Below are 17,020 nucleotides of genomic sequence, written 5' to 3' on the forward strand. Positions count from 1 at the left end.
TTACAGCCTAGTTCTCTTGTTCAAAGTAGTTTTAGTGTTCAGAAACACTTTTGATCATTCATGTTCCATACGGTTCGTTATATAGTTATAAGTTTTAAAAGTTATTTTAAAAAAATCATACAAGTTATGAAAAGTAATTAAAAAAGTAGAAAAACACAAAAGCCAAAAAAGTTCTATCCATCTATCTATCAAAAACTGATATACATTATATATATATATATATATATATATATATATATATATATATATATATATATATATATATATACACATTATATATATATATATATATATATATTATATATATATATATATTATATATATATATATATATATATATATATATGGCGCACCACATATATTATATATATTATATTATATATTTTACATATATTAAAGGTAAAACATTTTACCTTTAGTCAGATGTTCTGATTTGTAACATTCTTTCACATTAGAAGCAACAGTCAAAATACAGAAGACCTAAGAAAGTTTTTTTTATCATTCTTAGCATGATTAGTTGTTTTGTTTGCAGATATTGTGCAATAAATTATAACCATTTCTGTAACTCAAACCCCAAGACACAGTCCTGACTAGATTTTTCTCATTTGATTGTCACCCAAAATAAACAACTCATATTTCATAGAGAAGGACTGCTCAGCAATACACTCATTTGTTGTACATTCCCAACAAAAGCAGTATCCCAATAATATAGTATGCCCCACCTTTCGTTCCAGCGATGATCCCCAATGTCAGCTGCAGTTTGGTAACAGTTGGTGAAGCTGCTTTTAATTGACTTCCTCTTGGTCCCCGCTGTGTTGGTTGTCAGGAAACAGGGCAGAGAGGTCACTTGGTAATGAGCTGAACCTGTCCCAAGTACCCAACCCCATTCTCCCTGTGTGTCTCGTCACTTTATCAATTGTGTCCTTTGCGGTATTGATCCTAGTCAAACATGTGGATGTGACTGGATTTTCTCCAAACCAAAAATGTAGAACTTTCTCACATCTGAAAAAGAAATGCAAAAAATAATTACCTACCGTATTAGAAATCTCATAAAATATTCATCCTATGTGTACATACTAAAATTGAGTTGTGCAAAAAAAAAACTTTTTGATTTGCAGGTAGTGTTGCCTCCTCACAGGGTTCCTGGTTCAAGCTTGAGCTCAGGTTACTGTCTGTGAGGAATTTGTCTGCCTGGGTTTCTTCCAGGTTTTCTGGTATCTCCCAAAATAATGCTGGTGGATGGACTTGGTGTGAATCAGTGTAAGAATGTATGTGTGTATGTGTGTGCATGATGCCCTGTGATCCCATCCAGGGTGTATTCCCGCCTTATGGTCAGTGTTCCTAGGATATGCGCCAAATCCACACCTAACCAGCACAAAATGGTTGCTGAAGATGAATGGCTGAAGCTATTTTCTGCAGGAGTTTGCAAATATGAGACCATTTTTACTGAAACCTGATGAATTTATTCTCCATTGGGTTACAAGTGGTATTTAATTCTCTAAATATACAGGATATACAGGTTCGTACAGGATTACAGAGGGGTTTTTTGTGGCCAGAAATGCTCGATTTTGCTTCGGCTTTTTTCAAAATTTGTGATGCAACTTGCAGAGGGGTTTTTTGTGGAAAACTACTTGAATTGGCAAAATTGCAACTGCATGAAATTGTTTTGCACGGCCTTTGCAGTGATGTTTGTTAGTAAATGAGACCTTTTAGCTGTACTCATGTCAATACGTGAATGGAAGAGCGCTTGAAGGCTGAATGCGCGTTGTGATGACGTCACATGACGCGTCTTGGCCCAAACCTGCAGAAAATCTGTGGTAATTTTGAAAAAAGGCAAGATCCTCAGAATATTACGGAGTTTGCTTGATTTTTCTTTTATTTCTGCGATCACAAACTCCTTGAGGGACTGGTTCAAGGATTTACTTTTATTTTGATATCATTCCATTGCCAGTAGAATCCATGATTTTTTTTTTTTTTTTTTGGCAGACGGAACTACAATAAAGTTTTAAGAGTAGCTCTAAAATATGCTTTAGCAAGCTAATTATTTCTCCATTCGTCAGACATTAAACACCACCCATCACAAATTGTGAACATGTCTGACCTTGGGCACTATACCACTAGCAAGCTGTGGCTGTCTCTGAGAAGTACCAGTGCATAATTTATTCAGTAGCCTGTAAAATAATAATGTATCGGCACTGATATTTGATTGAGGGTGAATAATTCTGCATTGCTGCGAATCTTTATATTCAGCTGTTCACTGCTGTTACTCTACTGGCCCTGAGTGTCTACTATGATAGCTTTGAAATAAAACACGCTTTATTAGGAATAAATCTGGTATTTTATGTGCGCAATATTACAGAAGTATTTTGTTAGAGCACTTTGATCAGGGTTCGTACGCATGCGTCATAATGAAATTCCAGAACGTTCAAGGACTTTTCAAGCACTATTTGTTTGTTTTCAGGGACTATACAAGACATGTCATTCAAACATATTCTTTATTTCGTCTTTTTTAAATTAACATAATAATAATAATAATAATAATTATAAAATACAGGGTGTCCCAAAAGTCTCCATACATAGGGGAAATTAACATTTGGTTTAAAAAAAATTTTAACTAACTGACACTGTTGCCAAACTGGGAGCCAAAGGTGGGAGCGACGACTCCATGCGTGTTACAAAGAAATGGCAACCATGTAGAGGATGTTTTGTAAATAAAGTTACGTTTTGCTAAAAAGTGTTAATTTCCCCTTATGTATGGAGACCTTTGGGACACCCTGTACTCCAGCTGAGTGACAGGAGCACTTTCAATGGAAAGTTGCTAAAGGTCACTAGATGATGTAATGTGCTAATTAGCATATTCATTATGTCATTGCATCGCATTTGCATTCTGCCTAGTGTCAGCTCTTTACATCTGTTTGCGTCTTTCCTACGCTACGTGCTCATGTTATATTTGAATACAGCCAAATTCCCAATAAAACTGTTAGACATATTTTTCTGTTTCTGTTGTCAGACAATGGAACGAGTATGAAATAGTGACTGAAATGTGGCCCATTAAGACTACATTAACCAGCAGTCACTTAAAAGCCATTTCCAAGCGGCTGCTTTGCACTGCTAAAACCCTGATTTAATTTTTTATTTTTTTTTGTAATTGTGACATCGTCTGACAAGATCACCATACACATAATTTAAAGATGATGGGTGTGTTAACATTTCGGCTATATTTACACCTAAAATGATCACTTGGAGAGAAAGTTAGATGTGAATGAATGTGCTGCTCCTCACTGCCACTCAATGAACAGAGTAGCTGCAGAGGAAAGTGTGTCTGCAGTGGGACAGCACGACCTCGCAGGGCAGTACTGGCCACTTTCTTCTATGGGAAGTAGCTAGATTTGTCACTTGGTGCTTTTTTTTGGGGGGGGGGGGGGTCGCTAGAGGGGTCTAAAAAGTGGACTGGAGCCATCTCTGTCAAAATGACTGAGTGAATAGCGAGAGGAGAGGGAGAGGCTGCAGCAAGGTGTAATATTTTAAATGAAAGTCTTGTATTTGTGTTCTATTGAAAATAAACACTAGAGACTATAAACATAAGAGATTTTGTATTTATTTACTTTTTTATAACTCAGGAACTTTTAAGCACCACTAGATTTAAAAAAAAAAAAAAAAAAAAAGGCTATTTTCAAGGCTTTGCAGTACTTAAATTTCCAAACTCCAAATTCAAGCACTTCAAGAACCTTGTACGAACCCTGTTGTAGCAGACAATTGAATTGAAGAATAATAATAAGAGCATGTCGTATGTTTCATTTGTAGGTACTCTAAGCTGTCCGATCCTGGAAACTGGCTCCGAATCAACAGGACAAATGGCCAGATCATGACGACAGCCATACTGGACCGGGAATCGCCTTACGTGAAAAATAACGTGTATGAAGCGAGTTTTCTGGCTGTAGATAACGGTAAGCCATTGTATGTATGTTTGTGGATATATGTGTGTATGTCATTATTGTCTTGATGGGACAATTTTTCAACAGCTGAAAACAATTTGTCTTCTCACTGTGTGAGGCTTCAGCAAGCTTTCCACAACCAATCAACTGAAAGTCCTTTAACAATCGCAAACACGTTTTCTGACGAGATTGGATTTTTGGCTTTATTTGCTCCACTCCGCCATGGTCGAAGCTTACACAAAACTCAAGCGTAGACAAAATGCAATCATGGTGTACCCGCAAGTTCATTTTGTCTGTGGCCACCAGCTTGGACTGCCATATCTTTTTATTGGTCCCCTTCCTCCAAGCTGAAAGAAAAAGTAAAGTTAAAGAATAGATTGCTGACCAGGGAGAACAATCTTCACTCTACTAGCTGTGAATGCTACAAAATGAAACTGCACCAACAAACAAATTGACCAGATTCTGCAAACAGGCTGTCGTGTGTCCCCGCAAGTCTTTACAGACGTTCTAAATAGAAAGCTTTGTTAACCAGTCTGTTAGATCACGACATAGGAGTGAATTGCACACAACCTTCTACTCTGTGAGACTTAAAACATTTCTTCCCCTCAATTCGGCCAAAGACTGCATGGTGGCAGGCAGCATTTGACTGATTTCTGCACAAGACCATTTCTCCGAATCGATCTGTATCTTATTTCCCTCATGTTGGAAGAAGATTTGTGAGTGTGCACCAGGCTTCTATAAAGCCCTGCATTTGTTTGTCCTCATCAGACTCAGCCATGGGGAACAGATGCATTTGTTTTCTTTACGAAAGTCATTTTGTGGAGACGTCGTCTGAAAGAGCACACCTCCATTAAAGATAAAAAAAAAAAAAAAGGCAGTGTGAGATATTTATGCATCGTTTCATTTTGCATATTTGTCACCATAGGGAGGTTTTAAGAGCGATGCAGGGTGTAAAGCACTCCATCAACACCTCAGCTGTCACACTCCTCTCAGCCCTAAGCCTCAATTTCCCTTTCATTTTGTCGGTCTCCGTCTGCATCTTTGATATTTTTAATATTTCCTGTTCTCCACCCATCATCTTTATATTTGTATGCCACCTTTACTTACTATTCCACAAGTTTTAATTTGAGGGTAGTGTTGCTGCTTTTCAGCTTCAGGGTCCCCTTTTCTCCCGTGTTCACATGGGATTCCTCTGACTTCTGACTATAAATGGATATGCTAAATGCAGTTTAGCTAAATAGTTATGCTATTTTGCCCCTAGGCATGAAAGTATATGCGCATAGTGACTGTGATGGATTGGCAACCCATCCAGGGTGTAGTCCAGCCCCATGCCCGGTGTTCCCAGGTTACAGAAGGTGAATGATTGAAAGTTTTTTTTTTCAGGTTCTGACCAGTATGTTGAGCACCCAATACAGTATGACTGACAGGGCTGAGATTTTGTGATATCAAAGGAAATAGCAAAGTCTTTTGAGTCTGCAAGGTGATGTCAGATGCGTTCTGCTAAAGGACACCGGAGATGTGCAAGATAGCCATAGCACTTTCCTCTGCCTTTTTAACAAATGTTCTTCTCCCAAAAGCAAGGTTATCACCTTGAAACCAAAGCTTGTCCACCTTTAATCTCTAAATCTGGCTATCACCCTTTCTTTGTCTCTTCCTCACAGGGTCTCCTCCTGCGACAGGAACAGGCACTCTGCAGATCTATCTGATAGATGTAAATGATAATGTACCAGTGCTGGTGCCCAGAGAGTCCCAGCTGTGCGAGAGGTCACGGCCCAGCTCCAGGATCAACATCACGGCTTCGGATGCTGATGTCGAGCCCAATGCCGGTCCATATGTCTTCGAGCTACCCTCGTTCCCTCCCTCTGTTCGCCGCAACTGGACCATCTCACGTCTGAATGGTGTGCCACTTTTACAAAGAAGAACATTTGGTACTATTAGTAAACAAAATGCAAAGCTATTAGTGCCAGATAAAAATGCATTGTCACTGGGGTGGTACAATTTTTTATGTTATGTATATTTTTTAATGGAAAAAGGTAATGTAGTGTACTTTATAAATCATTTAATGTACTACACTATACTTTCCATTCTAATTAATAACCTAAATGAATTTTAAAGGATATTGCACTCACTTTCCCAGGTAAAAAGATACATAATAAAAGTAGAAAAGACATACCTTTGTGGTTACGGCAGTAACAATTTAAATGACGGTCTAGAGTATACACTAGGGATGTAACTGAATACAAACACATGATTCAGAATGAACAGATACAAATACAGATCGAATAGGTGTACTACTGCGCAACACCCCTATTGTACACCTTTTGAAATACTGTCAACATATCTTGTAAACGATGTTGAAATCATGTAAGATCAGTCTCAAACTTGCTCCAGATAATCAAGTACATTACCAGGACCCGTGTTGTTGAGAAACAGCTTGAATGATTTTCTCGGATTTTGGTCCATTTGAAAAACTATAGCATATTTTAATAGATGTGTTGCAATTGATATTTTGTAACATCTTTATCTATATCAGTAACATTACAATATATCTATGTCACCTAATACAGCATAGCAACATATCTCCGTAAAATCCAAATTCTAAACACCACAAATACAATTGGTTACCCCAAAACTGAAGCATTCTATGAGAAATCATTATTACATTTCATTATTAAATTACTAAAAGGAAAAGCCAATCGATTATCAGTCCAGACCCCCATTAATGTGTTTGTGTGTCTGTTCTTCAGGTGAATACGCTCAGCTCAGGCTGAGAATTCCATACCTGGAAGCAGGTGTGTATCGTGTGCCCATCCTGGTCTCAGACTCAGGCAACCCTCCCTTAACAAACCGCTCCATCATCAGGGTGAAGGTGTGTCCCTGTGATGAGCATGGAGATTGTACTTCACTTGGAGCAGTGGCATCTGCAAGCCTGGGCACGGGCGCCATCATCGCCATCCTCATCTGTATCATTATCCTGCTCAGTGAGTGGAGGGCTGGGTGGATGCACGATAAACGGATCAATAACACAGCGTGGCGAATGAATCAATGTGAAACATGGATAGTGACAAACAAGGGTAGCTAATCACTATAAGGACAGATTGAGAGATGAATGACAGTGGGGTGGATGGGTGGATGGATGAGTGATTGCATTGACAGATGATATGGTAGGGTGAATGAATTGATTGACAGGAGAGAGGATGGATGGATAGATGAGTGTATATATGAGTGGAGTACATGTAGTCGTGTGCAGTGGATAGATTAATGGAGTACAGGGATGGATAGATGATATGGTAGGGTGAATGAATTGATAATTGACTTCATTATTGGCTTAGTGGTTAACACATTTGCCTTGCACCTCCAGGGTTAGGGGTTCAAGTCCCACCTCTGTCCGGTGTGCGTGAGTTTGCATGTTCTCCCCGTGCATCAGGAGTTTCATCCTGGTACTTCGGTTCCTTCCACCAGACCAAAGCGATGCGCTGTAGGCTGATTGGCATCTCTCAATTGTTCGTAGTGTGTGAATGGGTTTGTGATTGTGTGAGAGATTGTGCCCTGTTATGGGTTGGGTTGGCTCCCCCTCCAGGGTGTCCCCCACCTTGTGCCCAGAGTGTCCTGGAATAGACTCCAGGCCCCCTGCAACCCTGTGCACAAGCTGTACAGAAAATTGATGGATTGATGGGGGCGTATTTTCTGGTATTTCTTGTTTGCAATTGCAAAATGCTAAATGTGTGTGTATCCACAGGCATGGTGCTGTTTTTTGTGGTGTGGATGAAGCGCAGAGAGAAGGAGCGCCAGGCCAAACCTCTTCTCATTGACCCGGAGGATGACGTTAGGGACAACATATTGAAATATGATGAGGAGGGAGGAGGAGAGGAAGATCAGGTTAGGCCCACACACAGACGACATGACCACAATTACAATGACATTTGTATTTACATAAACATTTGTATAGAAAGAACTTGAGGATGAAACTGTCTATCGTTCTCTCTAATAGTGCTTGCTGAAAAAAAAAATAAAGTGTGTATCGAATATAATACAATAGCATGAAATGATGGTTCACACCAGACTTTATTTCAGGAAAATTGCTTTCTTTTTATTAACAACGAACACAAACAGAAGTACAAATCACTTTAATACATGTTGATTCTGCCAAGGGAGCGGAGTCGCTCTGGTCTGCTGCTTTAATATCCAAACAATGTGATGTGAGCCACTAATATTAACAAGTGAAATGCAAAATCATTGCTTACAGAACCTTTAACCATGTTGTAGGACTATGACCTGAGCCAGCTGCAGCAGCCAGAGACTCTTGAGCACATCATGAGCAAGCCAGGGGGAGTGAGGAGAGTTGACGAGAGGCCAGTCATCCCGGAGTCCCAGTACCCAATACGGCCCAGCATACCTCATCCTGAAGACATTGGAGAGTTTATCACTGATGTAGGTCCAGTTAAGGTGTGACGTAGTTCGAGATCCTTGAGATAGGCCATGGGTTTCTCTCAATACCAATAATATTAAGAATGGAGATACAATCCTAGAATGTTCTTTGAAAAGTACCTTGTTAGAACAGTGGTAGAAGGACTGATATATGGACATATGTTGTTGCAGTGGAAGGATGGATGGATGGATGGGTGGGTGGGTAGATGAATGGATTATTAGTTAACAGTCTAGGGTGGATAAATTATATGATGGGGTGGCAGTGTCAAGTGGATAAATAATTAAATTATTATATTGTGGAGTAAGATGGACGATACTTGAGGCCAGACATCCTCTGTTTGTCTGAATCCATCAGGTAAGTCATCATGCTGGAACAAGCAGTCCCCTGGAAAGACAGCAAGTTTCCTTTCAAAGGCCTTTTCTACTCTATGTTAGCGATTGCAGCCGAGGCGACTCAAGGGCAAGGTGCTACCCAACTGAAGTCGGCTGCAAAGGCTTTGCAGTGCGTTCCCCTTCTCTAGCCACAGCTATCCACGAAACCACCAATGCAGACCACAGAGAGCCTCGAGATGGCTCTGGCTCAAAAGAGAACCATGAGGGCTTACCTGCCATCTGGCCACAAGCTGAGGTCTAAAGAACACACAATGATTCCAGGAACATCACTGAAAATGTGTCCAGAGGCATCAGCAGATGTTTGTACTCATCTACAACCTGATTCAACAGTGATGACCAGGAAAGACTAGTGCACAACCAAGCAAAGCATGGTGACTCCAGGCTGTCACTGCCTCTCCAGTAGAGATGGCAAGCGGGCTGGGCTGCATACTCTGAAGAGGAGGCGAATATGGTGGCTGGGTTTGTCTAGGAGCTTGAGCAGCATCACACTTTATTTTCACAACAAGCTGCAACTGTTTGCAGATCTTTCTAAGAGGAGTTCAAGGTAGCATGAGAAGTGTTTCACTGCAGGTAGTCCAACAACACGAAGGTGGCCAAAGCCGGAATCAAGTTGTGGACCGGTAGGAAGTAACTAGCAGAAGAATGTAGTTCTTCTACATCCTGAGCTGCTCCTCTTAGGTACTAGGGATTGGGAGATACCACAGGTGGCGCAACCAAGTCATAAAGGTCATCGTAAAAACCATAAGCACGCACAGGAGTCGATCAAGCGGTCCTGTCCCTTAAAACAGACCATTGCCTTTGTTCAAGCTGGGGCACTGCCTGTTACCACTGCAAGTACATCTGCAGGAATCTTGGTCTCCGCAGGGGCCTGGTACCTGTTGGTTGACGTGGAGAAACATCTAAAATTCCCCTCGGCATATAGCGATCACCAACTTGAGGCCAGATATCCTCTTTGTATCGATCAGGCAAGTCATCATGCTGGAATTAACAGTCCCCTGGGAAGATTGCGTAGAGAAGGCCTTTGAAAGAAAACTTGCCAAGTATGAGGGACTTTTGCAGACAAGGCAGCTGGAGGGCAAGGATCTCTGGCCAGAGTGTCCAGCACATTGGGCATTGAAGGACAGAGGAGGAGAAGTGCCATACACGACACCATTGATGTGTCAGAGAGAACCTCTGTGGAGAACCATGGGGCAAAGTAGCTAACCTGCCATCTGGGCACAATTTGAGGTCTGATCAGCTTCAGCTGGGTCATCTAAAGGAGCGTATATGATGTTGAAATACCCAGAACATCACTGAAGATGTGTGCTCATGAATGGATGCTGGGATGGATGGATGGATGACAGTGTAGTGTGGATAAATGATTAAATTATGGGGTAAGATGGATAGAAGGATGGACGTTTAGCAGTATAGGGTGGACAAATCATATTATATATGATGGGGTGAATTAAATTGATGGCATGGATTGGTGGATGGACAGCAGTGCATCAGGACAGTGGTCCAGATGTTTAGTTAATAATTTGTCAACCTCTCTTTTGCATTCACTTTATTTGGTTGGTCCAGTTTTCAGCTTTGGATCACCCCAATTCTAATTCAGTTTAGGTGGACTGTATTCATACATTTTGAGATAGACATGTTGAGATAGATAAACAACATTTGATACCAGTTGTTGACAATCAGCTGATAGGCTGCTTCATGATGGTCTATAGAAGGTTTCTCTAGAGTGGACTATCCAAATTGCCCTGCGATGGATTGGCACCCTGTCCAGGGTGTACCCCGCCTTGTGCCCGATACTCCCTGGGATAGGCTCCAGGTTTCCCCGTGACCCTGAAGGAAGGATAAGCGGTATAGAAGATGGGTGGATGGATGGACTATCCAAATATAGTGTTACAGACTTATGTAGCATTTTCCAGAACCTCAGAAATCCTGAAGGCCAAAAACTGATGTAAATGGGGGTGTATATTTCAAATGAGAATTTAATTTAAAAAAAATCTGTTTATATATATATATATATATATATATATATATATATATATATATATATATATATATATATATATATATATATATATATATATATAGGCCAACAACAGATATCAATGAATTTTCCCATAGATTAAATCTTCAAATATAGCAGATAGAACTCAACGTTAGCAGATAATAGCTAATTTTTAATTTCTCAAGTGCTGTCTGGTGATAAATGTGTTCATGTCTAATCTTTAAATAAATATTTTGGTAAGAGGATTTAGCTAACAACGCTTGAAACTCAGCGGCTCAGACTGCTCAAACAGCAGCCAGAGGATCTTATCACATTTAGAAAACAATCACAGTGAAGTGGATTATATGATAATACAAGAAGCATGGTGTGAATAACAATTTCCTATTTTAGTGCCAAGCCATGTTGTAGACGTATCAAATATGTAGTTCTACTTTCAATTTGTGTCTATTGGCTATAGAATTATTCATGCCAGTATTTTTTTTTTTCCTCTTCAGGGGCTGCGAGCAGCGGATAATGACCCGACGGCTCCACCATACGACTCTCTACTCGTGTTTGATTATGAGGGCAGTGGCTCGACAGCTGGCTCGGTCAGCTCGCTCGACTCTTCCAGTTCAGAAGAGCAAGACTATGACTACCTCAACGACTGGGGGCCGCGCTTTAAAAAACTGGCCGACCTCTACGGCGGTGGGGACGACTGAGGGTGGAGCTCCAGGGATGAGAGAGGGGCCAAGGGGAGGAGCCCGCAGGAGCAAGTCAGCATCTCGGTTCGTTTCACCGAAGAGCCATAGGAGCCTGAGCATTCCTGCACAAGACACTCTGTAATGCGGAGGGAGTTTTTTTTTAAAAAAAAGGGACCATTGCTGCTTTGTGCAAGTGTGTTTCTCTCCGTCTTTTTTTCCCCCTATGCGCTGGCAAGTTCGTCATCGTGAATTTTGCTTTGGCTGTCTGGAGAGTTGCGACAGCCCTGGTACAAGAGACTAAGTACTTCATGACCTCTGAAATAGAAAACAAGGTCTGCGCTCTATCTCCGTCTGTGTCGTTTCAGCTCTTAAGAGAGCAGGACGAATTTATCCATTCTCTCAACTTGAATTTTATTTGATAAGCACTGTCATTGCTCAAGTGCCTTTTCGTGGTGTTTTTTGTACCAGAGACTCCTCAGGGTCAGCTGCTGTTTTATGCCCATGTTCATTGCAGCGGTACACTCCCTCATTCTCTTGGTCCCTCTCCTCCACGTTTGCTTGTCCTCTGCTAATGGTGCGGGGAAAAAAAAAACTTGACCATGGAGATGAAAGACAATGTCCTCTATTAGCAGATGTGTTTAAAAAAAAAAAAAAAAGACTACAAAAAGGGACACGTCTAATTTTTGGGGATCAGACATAGGGGACATTGGTGACCCCGTTTAGAAGTTTAAATTTGTGGTCGCAATTACAAGACCAGACAGTATACCAAGCAACAGCTAAAGGTGATGAAGTGACAGATTTTGTGAACTTTTTTTTTCAAAAGAACCAAAAAGAAAAACTGAAGGAAAAAACAAAAAAAAACAAAAAGAGAGACAAAAAAAAATTATGTAGAATGCCTTTTCGCTTAGACACTTGCCTGCCTTGTTTTTGCGCTGCTTTCTAATTCGTCTCAGTCCGAGCAGGCAAGCAGTCAGTCTGAGACTGCCAGCCAGAGTGGCATCTGCACTTAAAGGACTGCATCATGGGAGGAGCGCGTTATTCGTCTTGAACATTCCCCTTGTCAAGGTTTATCAATTGATCAGACTTGTACATGCATGATTTCTCTCAAGAGCGGTGTCTCTAATCAGCCGCACTTGTTCCTTGTGGTCAGAATGTGAAAAGTAGTTGGCAACGAACATACGATATACAGAACAAGTATAACCTGTATAGTTAAAAAAAAAAAGAAAAAAAGAAAAAAAAAGATATGACTTGAAGAAATGTTGTAAATACATATTTTTGGAAGTATTACCCGAACATTTGCTGCTCTCGAGGTCCTTGCAGGACTAAATGAGAAATTTTTTTGCCCCAGTGGTTTTGACTGTCTGTGTGTGTGTGTGTGTGTGTGCGTGTGTGTTTGCGTGCGCCGTTTTAGCAGTCTACATTCTCTTTTGCAAAGTTTTTCATATGTACCTTATTAGTTGAAATTTTAGTTCTTTCTATATGAGCAGTGTTTCCAATCACGCCTGCTTCTAATGTGTGTTTCTGAGTTACTTGCTAATTCACCTAAACCATTACCGGAGTTGTGCTTTAGAAAATAAAGATGTCTTTTATTTAAAAAAAAAAAAGAGATGATGTGGCCCAGTGTTGTACTCTACAAATAATGTCCTCTTGAAAAAATAATGTCCTTATGCCTAAATATATCATGATTAAGCAAAACTACAACATTCTTTGAGCCGTATTCAGATTTGACGACTTAATATCAAGAGATGCATCAATAATTATGTAAGGAAAGTTACCCATATTCAGAGTCAGCTTGTGCAGGTGATTAAGTCAATTTTCTGAGCGGCATATTTAAAATATTAAAATTACCTGTGTATAGTTCACACCTCCAAGGTCACCAGATGTTTTTGGGATGCTATGGTTTTCAATAGCATCCAGACCACGGACTTTAAACACGAGTATTTTCCTTTAAGCCTGAAAAAATTGGCGATAGAAAATGTGAACTAAATAAAGAGGGGTTTTTTTCCTTTGACGGAACATAAGCAACTATTTAAATATAAACAAGTAAAAAGTTTGTATAAATCAGGAAATTAAGCAAGCACTGAAAAGCATCTAATGTACTGTTGCATTAATAGTTATCATGATCACTGCGAATTTGGTTCAGTTTAGCAATATTGCATTCACCCTCATCATTTAGTTATAAACAGCACATTGTTTTTTCCACAATGAACTACAGCGGCAGAACATGTATACAGAGTAGCAGCACAGGACTAATCAAAATGTTTTGTATATTGTACACCAACAGTTAATTGTTCAGACAACTTGATATAGATTTGAGATACAAAATCAAGGACATGAAATTTTAATTTGCTTTTAATAATTCAAAGTGCCCATGATTTGAAGGATAATCTGATCAAACATCTATCTGCTTACACTTGACTCAAAAAAAGTAGTTCATAATTTATCCCAAAAATGTTTTTTTCCATAAGATAAGTAGTGTCTCCAGTGGCATTGACTTTATAAGGACGATGCGATTAATACATTAATATTGTAATGTTTATGGATTTAATATTGACCTCAACTGCTAGTCTGTAATTTTCTTTAGTGTATTTACAGCCAAAAACTTCATTGGAGTGTGTCTTACTGTGGTTCCATCAAACTATCAGACAGTTACACTCGACTTAAGTTGATTTCCTCAAGTATTATTAAGTTCAAAGTCAGAATTTTGTGTAACTGATCCTAGTGCTGGCCGACTTTCACAATTAATTTGGTTAATCTGAATGACTGACTGTTTTTTCATCTGAATAATTTTTTTAATAAATGCTATTTAAAAGGTTTAAGTAAATACACAGGAAAAACAACCTTAACCTGATAGCTTCCTCTTACAAACTGCGCCACTCAAAAACACTGTGCTCTTAGATTAAAAAATAATAATAATAATAAAACTAAACTAAAAAGGCCAAGATAAACAGGCAACACTGATCTCATAGCAAAAGGTTCAAATAGCACTTCAGAGATATGGAACTGGTACAGGTTTGAAAAGTCAGATGAACAAGTTTATGTAAAATATAATGCTGCATTACATTCTAAGTGGAAATTCACCGGTCTGAATTATGTCAGTTTTGACCTCTGTATGTTCAACAGCTTAAGTGGGAAACTGGACGCCCCCATGTTCGTCTTTTGTTAGCAACACGCTAGGCAGCTAACTCGGATGAGTGATGTACATTTTCTTTCTCAAAGAGCAAACCGTTTGGTCAGTGTTTCAGATTTAACAAATGAATATGTCTGTATGTTGATTAATCTAAAGCTTATACTTGTACATACAGTATAACTCATTTAAAGGCAAGACGTTTTACTTCGTTTATTTCTGATGCTGTGCGCAACCACGTGGTTTTGACATCACACCTTAAACAGTGAAGGAACTTGGATTTGAGAAGAATACCATTTGATGTCACGAAAGACCTGGCCCCTGTTTAATCTATCGAGAAAGAAGGGTTCACCAAGTTGCATATAAAATAGTGCAAATAATGTTTTTTTTAAGAATCATTGTTTGCACTATTTGCTATAGATGGCGTCGCTACTATTTTTCCAAAGTCCATTCTAATAAATAAAAAACTTTATAAATAAATTGGGTAAGTTTTCAAATGCATTACATAAAAACAAAAAAAAAAAATTGTAATCGACAATCATTTATAGTTTTTTTTTTTTTTTTTTAAATAATATCGCCCAGCCCTAACTGACACACACCTCCGTTGTTTGGGAAACTCCCACCTACTCGCACACCTCCTCAGTACATACACTAAACTTCTCTCTGAACATGGCCCTTTGTTACTGCTACACATAACACTGGATTTGGAGCTAGAAGGAATTGGGACTGCTTTGATGCCAATTTAGATACTGGCCATTGCTGAGTATTGCATTAATGACTACAGAAGGGGTGCATAATACCTGTGGCCAAAAATATTTCCAGAAAGAGCCTAGCAGCCATGCTGCGCCAAAACCACCATGAACACCACAGCCATGCTGACCCTATCCCAGTGCACCAGTGCAGGTCTGGGTCTCAAATCTGCAGTATATACACAAATGTATATACTGTGAAACTTTATATAAAATTAAAAGAACATTTGCTACTGGTTTGTGTTTTGTACTTTTGTCCTCTGGTTTATTTCACTGCAGTAATGCCAGTAATTTGTCTGATTAAAATTTAAGCCAATGGGTATCTGGCAGTCATCATTTTTAGATTGCATTTCCACTAAAAAAAAAAAATCTCATAAAAACAAGTCTGGAGGATTACAGCAAAGCGTTGCCCTATGTTTTGAACTGCACCAATTTCTTCTGCCCAGATACCATGGGATTGCCAACTTTTGCACGCAACAGAACCATCACTGTCCGAAGACAACGTGAAATAAAATGTACACCATATGCTCACTGACTTCAATTCATATTAAAACATTATAAGGCACCTCCTATGGCTATACATACTTAAAACCTACAGAGGGGAAAGAAACGATGCAGCCACCCACTCGTTCCACTGCTGATACATCTTTAACCCACTACTGTGGAATATTTCATGACTTTCATCCTCCCAGTAATTAAAATGAGCCGAGAGACGGACTACATGACCCGAGCACATGAAGGCACGCTTCTCTCTGTGCGCATTCGTCATCATTAAAGCAGCAGGCCTGCCAGGCATGATGAAGGCCCTGTAGAGGAACTGTGGGCTCCAGACCAGAATAAGGAAAAAATCAAAGAAGAGGGAAATAGGTTCCCTGTAGTAAATGCAGGAAGGAGCTTAAGGGTGTACTTTCATTTTTGCAAATTCAGCAGTGTTCATTTTGTGGACAAGAACCAAGATGAGGTCAATGACGAAAACTATACGAGAACTTCGTCTGTGACTACGTTTACATGGACAGCAGTAATCTAATTATTGACCTTATTCTGAATAAGACAATATTGTGATTAATATGTTTATTGAGTCGTTTTTAGAATACTCCTCATTTTACCACACTTCCTCTGCAAATGCAATAAAACAAAGGAATAAATTGCATTGGGCTGTGAAAAGTGAGAAGACTCCGCTGTTGTCATGTGCCCCGCCAGATACAACAGCCAATATCGCTAAATGTGAATAATCTTTATTTTTTATCTATTGTGACGTTTAAGTGTTTAAGACGATTAAGTGTTTTAGCCTTTTTTTTTTTTTTTTTTAGGAAAAACTGTTTGTAGTTTTGGTCTTTAGTTGAAAATAACGGTAGCTAGCTAGTAAAAGTTACCTGGCAACAATTTCACTCAAGCAACTGAAATTAATTTTCTTTTATCAAGGTTATTCAGGGTAAGAAATATGCTAGGTTAAACACACGATATTAAACACACCCTTGAATGAGCTATGCAGGAAATTCTGACACGTTAGAGACGCAAAGTCATAGTCACTTTTATTTTGAGCCTAAATCACAATGGAGAAGGAGAACTGCTTAGTAAGTCAGTACTGGCTGTAATGTGAATTTGTAAAGCAGTCTGCCGTTCCTTTGCAAAAGAAATCATTCAAACTTGGGCAATTATTCATTTCCAGGTTTAAAACATTATCAGAACATATTGAGGAAATGTTCTTGGTT

At 39.4% G+C, this 17,020-nt stretch overlaps 1 protein-coding gene across 3 annotated transcripts in view; it reads left to right on the plus strand.

Moving 5' to 3' along the window:
- cdh4 (cadherin 4, type 1, R-cadherin (retinal)) overlaps nucleotides 1–11,739 on the plus strand; it is a 455,069-nt gene extending 443,330 nt beyond the window's left edge. For all 3 annotated transcript variants that reach the window (XM_053652418.1, XM_053652420.1, XM_053652419.1), the window contains 6 exons: nucleotides 3,805–3,947; nucleotides 5,597–5,833; nucleotides 6,683–6,916; nucleotides 7,675–7,814; nucleotides 8,202–8,366; nucleotides 11,247–11,739. In XM_053652418.1, the coding sequence (XP_053508393.1) occupies nucleotides 3,805–3,947; nucleotides 5,597–5,833; nucleotides 6,683–6,916; nucleotides 7,675–7,814; nucleotides 8,202–8,366; nucleotides 11,247–11,450 (1,123 nt within the window). In that variant the 3' untranslated portion in view covers nucleotides 11,451–11,739. The remainder of the gene's footprint in view (nucleotides 1–3,804; nucleotides 3,948–5,596; nucleotides 5,834–6,682; nucleotides 6,917–7,674; nucleotides 7,815–8,201; nucleotides 8,367–11,246) is intronic.
- Nucleotides 11,740–17,020: the final 5,281 nt, after the last annotated feature.

Source organism: Ictalurus furcatus, chromosome 21, assembly GCF_023375685.1.
Source record: "Ictalurus furcatus strain D&B chromosome 21, Billie_1.0, whole genome shotgun sequence".
Classification (NCBI taxonomy): Eukaryota; Metazoa; Chordata; class Actinopteri; order Siluriformes; family Ictaluridae; genus Ictalurus; species Ictalurus furcatus.